Genomic DNA, 20,256 nt, shown 5'->3' with positions numbered 1-20,256 from the left:
ATTCACCAATTAATTAACTAACTAACTATACATATTAAACAACATTAATGGATGCTTACAAGATCTTTTTCATAAATGAAACCACTTTAGATGCTAAGGGATTTGTATTAAATGATGAAACATAATTGTTGCCATACGGCAACAGCATGCGACAATGGAACTGCAATCTGCAGTGCACAGGGTGGTTGCTTACTTTCCAAATGGATTTTTTTATCATTATTTTTATACTTTTCTGTGCTTATATGGATGTTTTGCATGATTTCATATGCAGTTCATAGAACATTAATGTGGCCATGTCCAACGGCAGTGTATTGGTTTTCTCTTACTGTGTGCAATGCGGATTGCAGTTCCATTGTCACATGCTGTTTTTTCAATATTTCTTATGATTATGGAATTAAAATAATAATTTCCTCAACTTGGAATAGTTTGTTCTTAATTAGTTTATGCAATTATTTATATTTATTTTATGTGTAGTATTTATGTGCTGTGTAGCGTTCTTTCAGCTAGATGACATGTGACCTCATGTATCTAAAACATTAGATGGGACCTGTAATAACCATGCAAGACCTGGTGGACCACCAAAACTGCCCCCTTCAGATAAACAATGCTTAAAGCTTTCACCTTTGAGAGAAGAGAAAATCAAGCTCCACTCTTGCTTCAGATCCGAGAAGAAAATCTAAGAAGCTGCTGATGTTCTCAGCACAATGGACTGGCCACTCCAAAGCAAAGACCTCTTCACTGAATGTGTTTGGGATTACCTGGATCGTAAGAAGTAGAAACTTCTAAGCTTTGGAACTTTGGAAGTGTGGAAAAATATGCCAGCAGATTTCTTCAAAAACCTGAAATGATATTTTGTTGTTGAGGTGTCTGCGTAATTTTCTCTTAAATTTTTTTTTCTGCTTTTTCTTGACACTGAAAAATGTATATCTTGTACTCTTCTACTGTCATTTTGACTGGAAATCAAATAAATGGAGGCGGTCTCTGACTTTTGCACAGTAATGTATCCAAAACCTATTCAGCATTTTCCTAAAAATTTACTGTAAAAACAACTTGCAGTCTGGAACCTCACACATTGCTTGTTGTAGTGAAATTCATGTTTTTAAATGTAGGGTCACTATATGAATAAGTACATTATTATACATTATACAAGTATGATGCTCAGTATAGCTGTAGTGTGATATGAGTCAGTAATCATACGTTATTCAAGGAGTCTCATGTCTTTTTACATATTTATTGTGCAGTAAAGGTTTAAATCGGTCAGTGTAGAGGATACGAATATCACGGTTTTTAACAATGACACACATTTTTACTGACAATAAAAAAAATGCAAATGGTTAGTTTTTCTACACATCTCCAAATCTCTTCTCCCTTTAGACCTGAGATCAAGTTTTACATTTGGTTGTAGTTAAGGCTCTAGGACACTATAACAGACGGTTTCTGTTGATTTGGTATGAGGGCGTTCCACATATCAGCAGTTTGTTGCTTGGCGATAGGGTTATCGCTGTAGTCAAGGAGATTTCCATTCCACATGCCGATCCCTCTCAAGCCCTGCTGTCCCACATAGGCGGCCTTCAGGGAGATACTCTCTGGATCATCATACCACACCTGATGGACCTTCCCGTCTTTATCCTGTGAAGTTGAATTGAGGAACAGCTCGTAAATTCAATATGACATTTCTCTGAATTCATTATAGTTTTACTGATACCTTGTAATACCTTGTAATTGTAGTGGGGAGCCAGCTGGACCTCATCCCATAGCCTCCCAGATATGGAGCTGTTGATCTGTTTCATCATGGTCTTGTAAGGTATTTGTTTTCCAGATGCATCACTGCAAGGAGCCCCTCTAAAAGGCACTTTGGGAATTGTGCAGACCCCCTCCTATTAGAAAGCAACAGTGGTAGTTGTATTGGTATAATTAGACAATTAGACTAGTAATTATAATGACTAACACTGGCCAGTCCAGGTAGCAGACCACCATGACATTTTTTTTATTTTACCTGTGAGAAGTTTAGACACACATAGTCATAACCATACCACGGAACACCCATCACTACTTTCTTTGGATCAATTTTCATCCCAATGTATTGATCATATGCTGCAAGACAAAAAACAATAACAGGTTATGCAAGTACAACATACTCATTGATAGCAGCAAAGAAGGCCATAGAAGTTCTAAAGATAAAGCCACTGGGCATTTTTTCAAAAAGAACAATAACGCTACACCTGTTACCTGATAACGTCTGATTGAAAGGTGCATTTGCCATCGCGATGCAGTCCCCCCAGATCTGACTCTGTTCATCATAAGACATTACAAAAAGGAGGTCGCAGGAATCTGCAATCGCCGTGTAGTCATAGCAGCGCTTATCGATGCACTTGGGTGACCAAGCCACATCGAATGACACCTAAGATTCAACATCAGGCACACAAAAGGTTAGCGGCTGAAATGCCAGCCAACGTTAAAAGGGAACTCCACCTATTTTGCAAAATTACTTAATCATTCAATGGTTTAGATGTGTACAAAATCAGAGTGGTTTAGTGTGATATGCGCTTTTCCAGAGAAGTTTACAGAGTCAGAACTGTTCGCCATTATAGTACTAGGAACCAGACGTCTAAAGCACTTAATGACTCTAAAAGCTATATCCCGTTAAGTTATTACACAAAATGGTTTTCAGTGTTGCTTGATACCTGAGACACTGTTTTGTGGTAGTTTTGTTATAACGTTTTGGCTTAAAATGTATTTTTAATATAAACCTTTATCCGAGGATTACTTCCTTGTTTCCTCTCAAAACCGCATTCTCAACTGTGATCAATGCGCACTGTTACGGCCTGTAGCTTCAGCCGTTCAACACAGCTAACGCCAGAGGCAGCTTTTGTTTACAGTTTATTTTTACCGTTTTCTTACCTATTTTGTAAGATTGCAGAGGACTTTGAGGAGGTATGTTTCCAAAATGTCGTAGATCCATATCAATTTGAACAAGAATACACAAAGGAGGGTTTAAAGAAGAGCGAAAAGGGAGAAAAGACAGAGAGACTGAACCCAGTTGTAACCTAACGGCTATCAGTGATATATGCATGGTGGCTAACGACGACTATTTCACTCACAAATGTTTCCTACCTTGATTACCTTATGCTGGAGTGAAGCTGTGGGTGTGTAAATCTGTGGCTCTGCAGTCAGACCCTTCTCTAAAACGCGTGAAGGGCGGAGAGGTACATGCAGGGCGTTTTAAGGAAAAAATTGTACCCAAAGGAGCACTTTTTTAAGATTAACAGCATGACATAAATACTTTAGACACATGTAAGTCATTTTGAATAGAAGATAAAATGGTGATTATGTAGTGTCGACGTAATGACGTCTGGTTCCTAGTACTATAATGGTAAACAATTTTGACTAAATTTCTCTAGAAAGGTGCATTTCACACCGAACCATGAACCTCGGAATGATTTTTGATTACATCTAAACCATCAAATGATTAATTAATTTTGCTAAATCTTTGGAGTTCCCCTTTAAAAACTATGCAGCAGGTCTTTTTCATGCTTTAATCGACAATCTACCTGAGAGCCTGGAATCTCTTTATGGAACATATCTGTGGTCTCCTTCACAAGAGCTGTCAAAGCATAGTACTCGGGCGAGGACTCTTCCACTGCCTGCTCAATGTCAAGGTTTATGCCGTCCATAAACTGGCTCTTAGCCAAATTGAGCTTTTCCTTGATCCAAGTGGTCCTTTTGGCTTCATCCACCATATCTTGAAGGGGCACATCACCTGTGAAGGAACGTCCACAGTTTAATGAAGAAGATCAACTTGTGTGAATTTTGGAAGAGTAAGTCAGTTGTTGTCATTTCTCTGTTTGCAGGCTGCACATTTGCAAATGACCTCTACCTTTCAAAACGAGACGTGCTCCTTCGGAATGAGCATAACACATTAGCTCAGCGTCATACTTTCCAAAGACAGCAACCGTTGTCACTTTTGACCAGTCATAAGATTTCCATGCCTTTCCCCCAACATCAAACACGAATACCTGTAAGAAACAGAAAACACCTCATGAATGGGGACAGATGTTAGACATACACTATACGTCCAAAAGTATATACCCTTCTGTTTAGTGAACTCTGCTACTTTAAGATGCACCCACTGCTGACACAAGCATTCAATTCCAGACACAAACCTTGTGTAGTGTCCACAGAAAAGTACTGTCAATAGAATGGGACGACCTGGAGCAGCTGCACATGATCTTAAACTGGCCATGCCGGATGCCAAGTGCTGGCTAGAGAGGTATAAAGCCCCCCCCACCGTTGGGCTGTGAAGCAGTTGAACTGCGTTTTCAAGAGTGATGAAGCATCGTCTAATATTTTTGAACAAGCTGGAGTGGCATTCCAGAACTAGCCATCCTACATCAGTACCTGACCTCACTAATGCTCTTGTGCCTGAATCCAATAAACTCCTCACCACATTCTAGTGTAAAACCTTCCCAGAAGAGTGGCTGCAGTATCAGCCTCTAATCTCCATATTATTAATGCCTTTAGTCATATAACGTACCTTAAACTCTCCAAGATATCACCTGAGATCATTTTAGAAATAATGCCATACTAATGCACCATGGTATGTTAACCTCACTACTGCTTTCAAGTTTTCTAAAGAAATAGTTTTGGCTGCAGTACACAAGGTTAACAGATAAGAGCTGTAACAGCAGGACCGTTGTAACACAGTGAAAATCTTCTTTGCATTGCAAGTTTCAGGTGCCACATTTGTACTGCACATACATCATAAAATCCTCTTTAAGGGTAGCAAGTTTCAACCATGTATTTGTCTCCACAACCCATAAAAACCTAGGGTTAATTTTTCACTTTCTTACACTGCTTTTGTTCCCTGTGCTTATATAACTGTGATATAAACATATGTTGCTGTTATCACTGATGTGCCTATTTAAAAAAAAATAAATAAAAACATATTTTGCATAGAATACTATACAGAATACTAGGCTTTTTATGAAACTCCGGAACATACAAAATGTTCAATGACATTAAAATGCAACTTGCTTGTTTATTATTGTTGAAACATTTGTTGTTTATTATTACTATTATTTTGTTCATTATCATTACTTTTCAGTTCAACTTTATTGTCGTTATACTGTACATATACAGGGTACAGTATAAGGAAACATGTTCGGCTACTTTTCTGGTGCGTAAACTTAAACAGGAACTCCACCTATTTTTCAAAAATTCTGTATAATCAACTGGATGGTTAACATGTTCACAAAACATTCAGAGTGGTTTGGTGTAAAAGGCTCCATTCTAAAGAAACTTGCCGAGTCAGAATCGTTCACAGTGGTGGTGATGGGAACCAGATGTCTGAGGAGGTTAACACATCTAAAAGCTCCCTCACAGAAAGTTATTACATGAAATGGTTATGAATACACTACCTGAAATGTGCAAAATATATGCAGCAATTCTTTAGAGGTATGAATGTTAGTTCAAGTGTTCAGTTTAAGTACATATGAAGTCAGTCAGCAGTTCGGAACAATATTAAAGTGCAATGTGCATACAGTTGGAGTAGCGTTTGTGTTGATGATGATCTGGTGGGTGCTGCGGGTGTGATCAGTTTCTGGCTCGAATGTTCTTATGTTCTGATATCTCATCCCAGGGAGATGTAGCCCAGCTGCTGCCCATCTCCCCGGAAACAAGTTCAAATTGTGAATTGAATTTTATTGTTAAAATACACTCTTAAAAAGATGGTTCTTTAAGGGTGCTTTAGTAAAGTAAATGGTTCTATATAGAACTATGAACACACAAACATTTGCATCATGAAAGGATTCTTCAGATTAAGAAGAATGTGCTGTAGATGGTTCTACATAGAACCCAAAAGGGGTCTTCTATTGTTATGATGCCAAGCTTGTAACAATACAAGAATCCTTTTTGGTGCTATATAGAACACTTTCCAAAAAGGTCCTATATAGAACCATCTGCAGCACATTTATGCACATTTTACATTAATCTAAAGAACCCTTTCATGATGCAAAGAACCCTTTAATCATGCAAAAATGTTCTTTGAGTGTTCACGGTTCAATATACAACCATTTTCTTTGCTAAAGAACCCCTAAAGAACCATCCTTTTTAAGAGTGACCATATAAACAGAACTGAAAGAAACCTAGATTATTCCCTATAATGTGAAGCCCAAAGATTCAGTAACTCATTTAAAAAATGATGGTTGTTTGTATGCCAAACGTATCACTTATGGATCAGGATATAAAATATATCAGAATACAAAAAAATCACTTCTGATGTTATTCTAAAGGCCAGTTCTCAGCGGTCTACTCTATGTGTCCTGCGTGTCATGTGATTTATACTCTTTTTAATCCTGTTATTTCTTATTCAGTTTCACCCACAGTCTATAGTTAATTACAGCCCGGGGTGAAAATGCACAGGCCTACCTTTAGAGAAACTAGCCATGCAAAACTTTCTGGAAACAATAACGTGAAGAGCATAACAATCAAAGGCAGCGCGCTCACGCACCTCCAGCTCGCGCTCATGCTGGACCGGCTGACAGAGCTCTTCTCGCGCGCACGGACAGGCAGCCTCCGATCCTGCAGCAGACAGACTCAAAACCACGACGAGAAACACAGAGAGCCACATTGATTATCTTCAGCAGGACAGACCATAAGAAGAGTCCCCAGCAGAAGTAAATCACGAGATAATCAGATGTCTGGTCTTATACTTCCTCAGTATGGTGCGCGGGAGGGACAAGCAGAGCCTGACAACTTCATATTTCTCCCGTTTTATTATAACGTCAGAGGGCGCCCGCGAGCGAGTCCTACATGAATGGGGTGAATGGAGCTAAACCAGAGACTGAATTGCTAAAAACGAAAAGTAAAATAGTTTCCAACAGCTTGTCCACAACTTCGCTTTAATTTTGGAAAGCAGAAGGATGTGTTTCACTGGAACAGTAATAAAAGCTTACCAGTATATTTTTTTTTTTTTTCTACAGCAAACAAAAAAGCTTTGTACCATTCCCAGAGCCGGTTTATGAGGAGCCTGGCCACTTCCTATTCCCCACGTGATATCAAAAACAGGCCTACCAAACAGCAGAGGGCGCCCGCGAGCGAGTCCTCAATGAATGGGAGTAAATGGAGCTCAACGGCTAAAAACGAAAAGTTCAAATAGTTTCTAATCACTTACCCAGAACTTTACTTTAATTTTAGAAAGTAGAAGGATGTATTACACTAAAAAAGAAATCTTACCTATATATTTCCTTTTTTTCTACAGCAAACGGGTTTTAGGCAGCAGAAAGCTAACATTACTGAGTGCTGATTGGTTGGCAAGCGGAGCAGCTCATTGGCTGTTCGCGCTCACAGACGTCATGGATGTCCATGAGGCGCCGTTTTAAACTCCTATGAATCGAGTTCAAAAGCTCTTAAAAATATAACAGCGGTGTTAAAATGTTTTATGCTGTTCAGTGATCTGGAAATAAATGGATTTTTTTTATTGTAAAATGTTTAAGAATTTATAAACTATGATATTGCGCAAGTGCTCCATCTTAACCTAGTCATTTTGGACTAGCTCAGGAGCGCCCTCTAGCATTTGAGAAACCCAGAAGACATTACGGAGTGGTAAGTTTTCTGCCATTGCTATATTTTTTGTAAACATGCCAAATAGCCTCCTGATGTGCTGCCGCATTTCTAGAGCAAGATTTTCCAGTTTAAAGACTAGCAAAAACCTTCTTCAGGTCATGTATTTTGAAGGTAGGAGGAACTTTTTATGGATCCCCACTGGTGATGACTTAGTAAGGTGTGGGAACGAGATCTTAATGCATGGCCACAACTTAGTAAGCGTGGGAACAAGACCCTAATGCGAGACCATGACTTAGTAAGGCATGGGAATGAGACCATGCCTTTCTAAGTTGTGGCCACGTATTAGGATCTTGTTCCCACGTCTTACTAAGTCATGGCCACGTATTAGGATCTCATTCCCTCATCTTACTAAGTTCAGCATGATTAAATATTAGTGTTTTTTTCCATTATACATCAGCTGTTATTCTATAAAAAACCTGTTATATCCACAATTTTAATAAACAGATATACAACATTTTGGAATTAATGCCTTCATGTGTTCTCTTATATATTATATACATGCATTTACATATATTTATGTATATTTGGAAAACAATGTTAAACTTAAAGACACATAAATTATTTTAGCCCTGATTCTCAGTATGTATGAGTCTGTGCTGGTCGGCTCTAGTCTGCTGATTTTGGGCCAGTCAGGAAAGTAATAAATAATGAAAATATCTCAGAATATTGACTTAATAAATTATAAAATTTTAAGAGGGTACTTGTTTTCTGATAATAAGTAAAGATTTAAAAAAAATGTCATTACTTTGATATAATAACAACCTTTCTGGAATAAATCAGAATTATAAGACAATAAATTCTTTTGGCATAATACATTTAATATATTATTACTTCAAAATACCTTGTTTACTCAATATAAGACATAATTAGTCAGAATTACAAAAAAGTAAGTCATTATTGTGAAATGTCCACAATCTACCTGCAGAAACAGAGAGAAAAACAACACAGGTGATTTTTTTTCTCCTATCTGGTAGAAATGAGCTTCCATACAATGGAGCGTAAAACATGTTCGTGACACTTTTTATTTATGTTTTTATTCGCTGTAAGGAGGGCTGGAGGTTTCTTGGGGGGGAGTAAGTGCAGGACATTTAAGTGGTAGATGTTGGAGAGCTTTGCTAATCCTTCTGAAGATCACCTTCACATGACGGAGCTTTCACTGCTTGGACAGGAGCTCTGACATTCATGGTGAGGTCAGACGAAGGAGAGAGTGATGAAGTGGTGGTGGGAGAATGATGGGATTTAGAGGAAGAGGCTCTCATCCATTTAATCTTTTCAGGAAACTTTGAGCCGTTCATTGTGGACAGTCTGTTTCTGAAGCTCCACTCTGTCCTAAAACCTTCTAAACACATTCCTGAATTTGTCCATCCAACCACAGACAGCTCTGCTGAAGCTTCTCCACTTCTTTTCTGGCTCATTAGTTTTCTCCTCTTCCTTTTTCTGCCCAGTTCTTTCTTTAAGGTCCTCAATTTCTTTCTCCATCTTTTCCAGTTTAAGCTTCATCCAGTTCTCCCATCGTTCATTTTGTATCCTGGTCTGTTCCAGTCTTTCTCTCTCTCGCTCCCATGCCTTCTCTCTCTCTGCAAACTCCCTGTTCATCATCATCTCCCTTTCTAAGAACTCCAGTTCTGTAGCTCTCAGCTTTTGCTGCTCTCTCTCAGCTTCAGCTGGTCTCCGCATCTCTCTGTCAGACTCTAGTTTGAGGTGTTTCTTTATTCTTTGCTCCAGAAACTTGTTCTCCACCTCTAGTTTCTCCACCAGACGCCCAATTTCGCAGAGAAGCTCGGTCTCTCTCCTAGAGCTCCGTTTTGTCCTCTGAAATCAAATGATTTCAGTAAAATCAACTGAAAACTCAATCATGTCTTCATTAGTTGTGCAAAAGTTGAATTGCACACCTGACCACCACTGTGGACTGACCAATTACAGCATTTTAGGACTTAATGCTAACTTTTAAAAGAGTTTAGTTACTGAAAATATCATCATGTTTGTCAGACAATGTTTGGAGAAATTAAAATATGATGTAATTAGATGCCACACATTGCCTAAAACTGGTCCACAAAGCATAAAAAGGCAACTGGGCAGCTGTGAATATAGAGCCTTGCATATGGAGCAGAACTAATAACAGTTTAAAGAATATTCCTAAAGTGTATCCCTTTGTTGGAGGGTAATAGATATGCTTTCACATCACTGGTCAGGAGGTGTGGATTTCAACCATTACATCAAAAGTCTTAAAACGTATAAATAAAATATTCTATACTCATTGGCCACTTTATTAGAAACACCTACACCTAACATTTGACTGTAGCCCATCTTTTTCCATTCACAATTTGTGTTAGTCATCCTCTCACCCTTCATCGGTGCTCGGTTTCTGACCACAGAGCCACTCTTGGCTGGATATTTTTGGGTGGTGGACCACTGACATGTGTAAAAAGCCCAGCAACACTCAAACCAGCACCATACACAATAGTATCACTGCTATGAGAGTGGTCCACCCCCCCCAAATTACATCTGGTCAGTGGTGGTCCTATAGGGTCCACAGGATCGGAAAGGTAGAAGATGTCTGATAAATTGTGCAGATGTTTCTAATAAAATGGCCCACATGTATAAAACTGCAGTATTAATAACCAGTAGTGACTAATATTTAGTACTTACCAGTCTGCTCTGTCTCTCCTTCTTCTTCTTCCGTCCCTCGGCCTTACGTCGAGCCTCGTTCTGCTGCTCCTCCTCTTCCAGGTATGCGCTCAGTATCTTGTGGAGACGCATCTTGTTCTACAGGCAACATTCATACAAACATCACAGTTAAACTTCATGTTTCCTGGATCAAACATGTGAAACTGTACAGTGAGCTGAAGCCGTATGAATGACTCACAGCTAAAGACTGAAAGCAATTATGAATGTGAAATGTGAACAAAGAGTAATTAGCGTATATTAATGTTAAACTTAAATGCATGTCTTGATTTATGATTTTATAACTGATCAAACTTACCTTTTTCCAGATGTCATCCACAGATTTGTCAGCGCGAATCCTGTGAATTCAACAAAATCAATCAGTTAGATGTTAACATGAACATTATATTCAGAATTAGCCATTTTTAAGGAATATTTCTGCTTTTTTATTATTTCCAGTTGTTCTAGACTGTCACCTGCTGCTTACTGATAATGATCATTTAGACTTAGTGCAAAGGGTAAATGTGCACATAAAATAATTTACTGAACAGCGTCTGATTGTATGGAAACATTCAGAAACATTTGCAGATGGAAATCATCAGAATTTTCATTTGTGTCCTTACCTGTAGCTGAAACTCTTTTCAGAGAGGTTTCTCTCCAGTTCTCTCTCCATCTCACTCTTTCTTTTGTTGCTGCAAACCATCACACACACACACACAGACACACATACACAGTTCATGTGAATATAGAGTCCTTTCTTCAGGGTTAAAAGCTCTGCTCTGGTATCCTCCTCACATTCTCACATTTTGTTCATTCATGCCAACAGGTTTCTCCACAAGATGTTAAAAATGGTGCCACTATTAAAGTCCATATTGGTTTCTGACCAGTTGTTATTGTGCCTTTGAGACTGATGTATGAAAACATTTCTGTTATGATTTTCTGTCCTGTATTTTGCTCAATTCAAAAAGCAGCCCAGACTGAAATACTGAGACTAATATTAATGAATAAAATATTATTGATGTGATCAATTAAGTTTATTATCAATTGATTCTGGTCCAAAACATCTCAAACAATACATATAATGAGCTACCACCAGAATTAATTTCATTGTAAGATGAATTTCCAGCAGCAGTTGAATGACATGAATAAACAGCCTCAAGTTTAGTAGAAACAATTATTTTTATGCCTCTATGAATTCACATATATGAAACTCATGTCTTGCTTTTCTATCCAGACTCTGTATTGAGCCTGTTGGTTTTAAGAAGTCCAGCTGCTGAGTTAGAGACTGCGCCACAATAACAAACAGACCAATGAGAGATTTTTATCCATAACAGCGCGAGAGGAAGCCGTTTAGAATAGAGTTGGTTTAAAGGCTTTTCATCAGGCAGCAGCCCGAGGCCTCTAAATATTAATTTGTGGCCTCACCAAATTAATTTGTGGCCTCAATATATTAATTTCTACCCTCAATAAAGTAATTGGTGGCCTCAACATATCAATTTGTGGCCTCAATATATTGATTCATGGCCTCAATGTATTAATTCATAGCCTAAATATAGTAATTTGTGGACTTAATATAGGCCTTATACAAAAATAATCAGCAGGTCCCCTTAGGGGCTTCGTATTAACAGAATTCAGTGAGTACAACTGTGTAATATATACATGTTTTACTATCTACTATTAAGTGAAACGAGTTAAAAATAAAAATTATAATAATATAAACTGTATTTTTATGGTTTTGCTGTGTGACAGACAGGAATAACCAATATTAACTGCTATAATTAGCTATAATGCTTATCTTTTGCGGGGTCGCTGGAAGGTGTAGCTTATTATATTTACCACAATAATGCCTGAAAATTGGGTAATTTTTACACAGACACTAATTACAATGTATTGCAATTTGCTAATGTTAACTTACCAACCAAGTTACATAACCTAGCTAGTTAGTTAGCTATCTAACCAAGCTAATGATAGCATTAGCTAATTAATTTGAGTATTAATTATTAGTAACAATAGTAGAGATAATAAAAATATAATATACACAGATATTTGAGGAAAATATTACAAAATCCTGAGAAAAATATTGAGGAAAATTAACTCGCTGAATTAGCGGTGAAAAAGAGCGCGATTGAATACCATTGTCTTTTGTGACGTCATGTCACGTTCGAAGGCCGGGATTCGAACGTTCGAATTCGATTCTTTTTGCCGAAGTTTTCAAATGATTCAGTACGAACAGCAGGACGATTCAAACAGTTCAGTGATTTTTACAGAAAATGAATAATGACCTGTAAATATATTAAAAAAGAACTAATAAACGATAGAATATAAATAACGAACTCACCTCATGACCAACTGCTCCTCACTGTCTGTGCAGAAACACACTACCACGAAACACTTCTGCTGGCTGTTTGTATCTCCAGAGAAGGGGGTGTGGCCTAAGCAAATACGTCATCGCATTGAAAGGCGTGAAGAAGCTTTTTATGCCCAAACAGGAGCCTCACTTGGTTTTCTTTATTGTGGAGATTCAGGCAGCTATGGGAGGCAGATCCAGCCAAAAAAGAAATTAAAATTGAAACAATAAAATGTAAATTCAAGCCTCTTTTTTGTCATTTGTTTTCCAAACATCGATTTTAGTCATTATTCTGGTATTTCATGGCCATATCTAAAATGGAAAAGCTAATAGAGAAAAGAAAACCCAAGCTTCACTTTGGCTTTGCCTTTTCTTCATGAAATGCATAATACGTGTCAAAACTAAAATCAAAATGCAGTGTTTACGTTCTTATTTCATAGCAATAGGCTGCATATCTGACCAAATGAAAATGAAAATGCAAAATGGATAAATCAACAGCAAAGTGACAGTTTGCGATTCAGTTTTCGGCGTGGACGCGCTTTAAGTGTCAGAATAAAAAGGCAAACAGAAACGAACACAGGCGCCATCTGGGGTCCACGCACAGGGGTCACCAAATACAGCCATTTTATTTACTATCCAAAACCAGCAGTGAACCTACACGTGTCTTCTGAGTTTTTATATGTAGTGTTGATGATGGTAAAAGAGTCATGAGTCTGAAAAAATGAGTTATTTGGCAGGACTGTTTTGCCTCTGTGTACTCTTCCATCATCAAATATATTTTAAGCCAAAACTTCATCACAAAACTATCATTAACAATGTCTCAGACATCAGGCAGTGTATTCATAACCATTCTGTGTAAGAGCTTTCTGTGAGGGAGCTTTTAGAGGTAGACGTTGGGTTCCTATCACCACCACTGTAAACAATTCAGACTCTAGAACGGAGCACTTCACACCAAACCACTCTGATCGACTTTGTTTACATCTGAACTCTTTAATGCTGGAATTTTTAAAAATACGTGGAATTCCCCTTTAAGTAAAAGAGCTCACACCTTATACATTAGGGCCAGATCATTATATCAGCATTGTTGAAGATGCATGAACTTCAACCAAAAAACAACAAAGCAGCCAGTTATTTATGGTTTGTAGCAGATACAGTAACCAAACAGTTCTTACTGAATAACAGGTTTTAATCTCTGAGGTCTTTAATGTCCGTTTTCTGCACTGACTCATTTGGAACCCGTTACACATTTTCATTACAGTAATACAGGCAGAACCATAAACTGGAACACAAAACACCATCATGGATTAAATAAAATAAATGTATTTATTAAATGACCAATAAAACCAATATTATTTAGTTTAGATGTCATTGATATGAATCACACAGTGTTAACTTACTCATTACCTCATTAGCTAATGTTAGCAAACAGAAACGTACCGGTGTTCTGATGAATTGTGTCACTCTATCTGATCACAGTGCATGTTTAAAAGTAGAGCTCTGCATAAAACTGTAGGTAGGATATTTGATAAGTTGCTTAAATTACATGCAGCTGAAGTCAGCTACTCATTCACCAACTTCTTGTTTGAATTTTCCTGTTCCACCTTAAACGGTGCAGCCGTTACATTCTGGCATCTCAGGCTACTGCTCACTCAGGCACCATTTAAGGTGGAACGGGAAAATTCAAACAAGAAGCTGGCGAACAGGAACTTGACCTCAGCTCGTCTAAATCACCCTGTTAGAAAAACACTACATTCGGATATGAAGTGGGCGCTGCTCAGACTTCCACTACCTTTGGGTTTATCGGGATCGCATACCCAATTCCCCTTGTGATGGCCTGGATCCATGATCTTCTGCGGTGTTTGGTAAAGGGACGTGATCCTCTCGGGATATTATCTATATAACAATAAGTAACACTTCACAGCTGTGCTTTCATGAAGAATTCACGTTATATTCACAACCATTACAGTAACACTCCATTACAATCACAGAATCGCTCTAAAACATTCATTACATATATTCAGATATACATACATACACACATACATACATACATCATCTAAACCGCTTATCCTTCTGGGTCACGGTGGGGTGCTGGAGCCTATCCCAGCTGTCATTGGGCGGAAGGCAGGATACACCCTGGACAGGTCGCCAGTCCATCGCAGGGCAGACAGACAGACATATACAATCACACACACACTCACACCTAGGGGCAATTCAGCATTTCCAGTTGGCCTGACTGCATGTTTTTGGACCGTGGGAGGAAACCGGAGTACCCGGAGGAAACCCACGCAGACATGGGGAGAACATGCAAACTCCACACAGAAAGGACCCCAGTCGCCCGGCCGGGAATCGAACCCAGGGCCTTGTTGCTATGAGGCGACAGCGCTACACAGTAGTGAGTAACAAGATAAAAGCAGTGAACTAATAAAATGGTGATTATTAAACATGTCTTGGCTGATCAACTATGCCTGGGTAAGTGGTAAATTACCAGACTAAAATGAAATGGGTATGGACGCCCAAACTCTGATTAACACCAAAAGCAATTTAAGATTTTTGTAGAATTCTTTTCTGCCTATAGATATGTGTTTTGTTGTAGGTCTAATTATTACCTTTACTCTGTACCTATTGTTTGAGCTTATATCCACATATCCAGTCACCATAGACTTTACAATTTTTTTAGCTTGTGCAACAAAAAAAACTTGGTAAAAAAAAACTTTTGTAAATTCTTTGTTACACTGACTGACATTTTTTTTTAAACACTAAAAGAAATATTTAGTTGAGCTAACATGAGAACATATGTTGTACTAAGAAGTACAGGAAATGTTCTCATGTACTAATAATACGAAGAACAACACTATAAACAATACTATAAGTGAAAGCACTTGTGACAAGCTGTAAGTCGTGATCAGTTGAGAACCAGATGGATATCTGTAGGAAGAGAGAACATTTGGTAAAGGTTTAAAATGCTAACTTCAACAACTGAATTGGATACAGGCATATGTCTGTTGACTAACTAAACTTGCGGAAGCATTCAAGCTTCTCAAATCCAGTAAAGATGTCGCTTCCATACTTAAAAATTACAGATACTGTTTTGTTCCTGACCTCTTCTGGGCTTAGATGGTCAGTGAGTAGCAGGGTGGACAAAATACACAACTTCTTAATTGTCGTGTGAGACAAGTGTTACAATCTTGAGTAAAAGCAGAAACACTCTTTGTTAAATATTATATGTATAGAGGTATTCGGTCAACATTTGTGCTTAAGAACTTGCTTTTTAATTATATAACTATCAGAAGTAAAAGTTATTATAGAAAATATATTCATTTTAATGAATACTTTCTGTTCAGGAGACTTAGCTACAGACATGAACCGTTAACTCTGATGTCTGCAGCCACCCAGCCCTCCCTAACAGAAAGTATTCATCAAAATAATATAACTGCAGCTGTTAGATGAACATATTAAAAACAACTCATTATACATAAAACACTAAACTCTTGTTTTACCATTATTCTCCATCTTCAACTGTAATGACTTTTTCAAATAAATATATAAATAAAATAAAAAATAACCAACAACAGCTTCAACGCAGTATGATATCTGATTAACACTGACTTCAAAACAAAGAACAAAAACTTCTGTAGGTAAAATCATAAATAGAGTACTTTTACTTTAACTCAAGTCACACTTTATAAAGAGATTTTCTACTTTTACTCAAGTTCAGTAGTTTTCTACTTTGTTCACTCCTGGCAAGAAGCTCCTGTAGCTGCAATGTGGTGGGTGGGAGGAGCCTAGAAGTGAGGAAAAAGAGATACTGAACCAGGACTTTAGTAAAATTAATATTTTAAATAGGAGGCTATAGTTCTCTTCTTTTATTTATTTCTTTCTTTCTATTTCTTTCTTTAAATCACCTTAAATCTCAAAGTTTTCATTCCACAACTTGAGGTGCCACAGAAATATGCCTAAAAGCAAACTTGAGCTTCATGACCAAAACAATATGTTTATTTTAAATGCTAAGAAACAGAAATATGATCTGTGCTACAGATAGAACTTTTCTTAATGCACTCTCTCCCTCCCACAACCAGCAACATGCTACAGAAAGAAATGTAAAGAAAGCTGCTTCCATACCTTAGTTAGCCAGCTAGCTAACAACACTAACAACTGTACACACCAGTTTAGTAAAACATAGCTAACAATATTAGAATATAAATTTGACACCGTCCCGAGGTCAAAATGGTATTTTTTAACTTTTGTCTTGTTTTCTGAGGACAAACATTCATCTAAAAGAGGTGACTTGCTAGTTTTGCTACCACAGCAGATAATAGCGAGCTAACTGACTGTTAGCAAGTGGTGCTCATTTTCATTTTAACACATAAAGAGTTCAGTGCTAAAGATCATAGGATTAGGTTCGAGTAAACCAAACTCTGACTGAAAAACTGCTGGTACGTCAAATAAACCAAGCCTTCCGAAGTTTCCAGAAGCTGCTCTAAGCGCGGTGGAGAGTTGGTAAGGGCTCGGACCTCAGTACGGGTAGAATCTGCCTCAATAAATTTGCTTCAATACGGGTAGAATCTGTCCTTTTATTTTTGGCCGAAACATTCGTTGTTGAGCTTCACCCATACCTGTCCCGATTCCGCTGTGCCAAAACTCTTAGCCGAGGCCTCCGCACAGCAGCCGAGCTCGGTCCGACTCGCCACGTTAGCTGGGTTATTAGCCCGTTAGCATGTTAGCTAGCGTTATCTAGCTAATGGCCAGCCTACTATATCTAAATATATATAAATATATAAATCAACAGAGAATGTAACATTACAATGTAAACCAAATAGAGTGTTTAGTTTTGCACACTGGGCTTGATACACTCTTTTATGTAGCTCCGTGTTTATAGATAATGAGTTGGACAGTACTGGGTCAGTTTGCTCAACAGCGGACAGTCCAGATACTGGAACTCATGGAAAAACGTTATATTAACTTGAAATTGTCAGTTGATGCAGCGTGACTGCTGTGAGACAGTCATAAACTCAGTATAGGTTCATCATGAGAAAGTTGGGCCAACTGTATGTATTTAAATGTGCCTAACATTTAGCGAGTTGGATGTTTTGCAGTTTGGTTTCACAATAATTTACATACATAAACTACAATCTATACAGTTTAGATTGTAGTTTGGGTTACTGATAAAACTGTATGTGTTGTTGATGCACATTCTAAAGCATAATTACTGTTTATTTCCTTAACATATTGCAAAAAAAGCAACGTGCAGAAGTAATGGCACTTTAAATACATTACATATGTGTGTTTGTGTGTGCGTGTGTGTGAAATGTGTAGACAAATGTCATAGTTAAGTTTAAACCTGTAAAGGATTTATTCTCATGTTCACGCATAGAGCGTCAACAAAGTGTTATGTGACAAAGGATGTGCAAATTTCTAGTAGAAAATTTCATATCATGTCAAAAAATAGGGTTATGTTTGAATAATGCCTTGGTTTTTGCCTTAGTATGTCGGAATAATTGAATTATCTTGGAACACTGACTTTCTGAGTTACTAAAGTTTCAGACTTTTTTTCTGATACTAATAAAGATGTTTAGAAAATGTGTAATTGTTTTGGTATCATAAATCATAATTTTGACACAATAACAACCTTTCTGGAATAAATCAGAATTATAAGACAATAAGAAATTCATTTGGCATAATACATTTTCAATGTACTCTTATGTCAAAATAATAACTTACTTTCTCAATATATAAGATATAATTAGTCAGAATTACAAGAAAGTAAGTCATTATTGTGAAATGTCCACAATCTACCTGCAGAAACAGAGAAAAACAACACAGGTGATTTTTTTCTCCTATCTGGTAGAAATGAGCTTCCATACAATGAAGCGTAAAACATGTTCTTGACACTTTTTATTTATGTTTTTATTTGCTGTAAGGAGGGCTGGAGGTTTCTTGGGGGAGAATCAGTGCAGGACATTTAAGTGTTAGATGTTGGAGAGCTTTGCTAATCCTTCTGAAGATCACCTTCACATGACGGAGCTTTCACTGCTTGAGCAGGAGCTCGGACATTCATGGTGAGGTCAGACGAAGGAGAGAGTGATGAAGTGGTGGTGGGAGAACGATGGGATTTGGAGGAAGAGGCTCTCATCCATTTAATCCTTTCAGGAAACTTTGAGCCGTTCATTGTGGACAGTCTGTTTCTGAAGCTCCACTCTGTCCTAAAACCTTCTAAATACATTCCTGAATTTGTCCATCCAACCACAGACAGCTGTGCTGAAGTTTCTCCACTTCTTTTCTGGCTCATTCGTTTTCTCCTCTTCCTTTTTCTGCCCAGTTCTTTCTTTGAGGTCCTCAATTTCTTTCTCCATCTTTTCCAGTTTAAGCTTCATCCAGTTCTCCCATCGTTCATTTTGTATACTGGTCTGTTCCAGTCTTTCTCTCTCTCTCTCCCATGCCTTCTCTCTCTCTGCAAACTCCCTGTTCATCATCATCTCCCTTTCTAAGAACTCCAGTTCTGTAGCTCTCAGCTTTTGCTGCTCTCTCTCAGCTTCAGCTGGTCTCCGCATCTCTCTGTCAGACTCTAGTTTGCGGTGTTTCCTTATTCTGTCCTCCAGAAACTTGTTCTCCACCTCTAGTTTCTCCACCAGATGCCCAATTTCGCAGAGAAGCTCGGTCTCTCTCCTAGAGCTCCGTTTTGTCCTCTGAAATTCAAATGATTTCAGTAAAATCAACTGAAAACTCAATCATGTCTTCATTAGTTGTGCAAAAGTTGAATTGTACACCGGACCACCACTGTGGACTGACCAATTACAGCATTTTAGGACTTAATGCTAACTTTTAAAAGAGTTTAGTTACTGAAAATATCATCATGTTTGTCAGACAATGTTTAGAGAAATTAAAATATGATGTAATTAGATGCCACATATTGCCTAAAACTGGTCCACAAACCATAAAAAAGGCAACTGGGCAGCTGTGAATATAGAGCCTTGCATATGGAGCAAAACTAATAACAGTTTAAAGAATATTCCTAAAGTGTATCCCTTTGTTGGAGGGTAATAGATATGCTTTCACATCACTGGTCAGGAGGTGTGGATTTCAACCATTACAAGTCTTAAAACGTTTAAATAAAATATTCTATACTCATTGGCCACTTTATTAGAAACACCTACACCTAACATTTGACTGTAGCCCATCTTTTTCCATTCACAATTTGTGTTAGTCATCCTCTCACCCTTCATCAGTGCTCGGTTTCTGACCACAGAGCCACTCTTGGCTGGATATTTTTGGGTGGTGGACCACTGACATGTGTAAAAAGCCCAGCAACACTCAAACCAGCACCATACACAATAGTGTCACTGCTGTGAGAATGGTCCACCCCCCCCAAATTACATCTGGTCAGCGGTGGTCCTATAGGGTCCACAGGACGGAAAGGTAGAAGATGTCTGATAAATTGTGCAGATGTTTCTAATAAAATGGCCCACATGTATAAAACTGCAGTATGTGTGAAATCAAATGTACAATTGTTCCACATTTTAAAACATTCACATGTTCATATATAACTGCTCTCTTTGCTGTCCAGCTCTCCATCTCTGGATGCTGTTTGAGTGTATTAATAACCAGTAGTGATTAATGTTTAG

The 20,256-nt window shown here is 38.0% G+C and overlaps 1 protein-coding gene across 1 annotated transcript; it reads right to left on the bottom strand.

The window, feature by feature from the left end:
* Positions 1-1,212: 1,212 nt before the first annotated feature.
* Positions 1,213-6,783, bottom strand: ctbs (chitobiase, di-N-acetyl-). The gene is made up of 7 exons (XM_036587208.1): positions 6,509-6,783; positions 3,878-4,016; positions 3,552-3,760; positions 2,230-2,401; positions 1,997-2,094; positions 1,716-1,877; positions 1,213-1,629 (listed from the first exon to the last, which is right to left on the bottom strand). The coding sequence occupies exons 1-7, from the start codon at positions 6,626-6,628 to the stop codon at positions 1,414-1,416; spliced, it is 1,116 nt and encodes a 371-aa protein (XP_036443101.1). The 5' UTR covers positions 6,629-6,783; the 3' UTR covers positions 1,213-1,413.
* Between the last annotated feature and the right edge of the window lie 13,473 nt (positions 6,784-20,256).

The sequence above is a fragment of the Colossoma macropomum genome, unplaced genomic scaffold, assembly GCF_904425465.1.
Source record: "Colossoma macropomum unplaced genomic scaffold, Colossoma_macropomum, whole genome shotgun sequence".
NCBI lineage: Eukaryota > Metazoa > Chordata > Actinopteri > Characiformes > Serrasalmidae > Colossoma > Colossoma macropomum.
The sequence above is the reverse complement of the archived record's forward strand: the minus strand, read 5'-3'. Positions and strand labels throughout refer to the sequence as shown.

Excerpts from the sequence above, each read along its gene's own strand:
- ctbs (XM_036587208.1), bottom strand. The coding sequence starts at position 6,628 with ATGTGGCTCTCTGTGTTTCTCGTCGTGGTTTTGAGTCTGTCTGCTGCA. Across the intron at positions 3,761-3,877 it reads AGCACGTCTCGTTTTGAAAG|GTGATGTGCCCCTTCAAGAT; the intron begins GTAGAGGTCATT and ends GTTCCTTCACAG. Across the intron at positions 2,402-3,551 it reads AAGAGATTCCAGGCTCTCAG|GTGTCATTCGATGTGGCTTG; the intron begins GTAGATTGTCGA and ends GTTGAATCTTAG.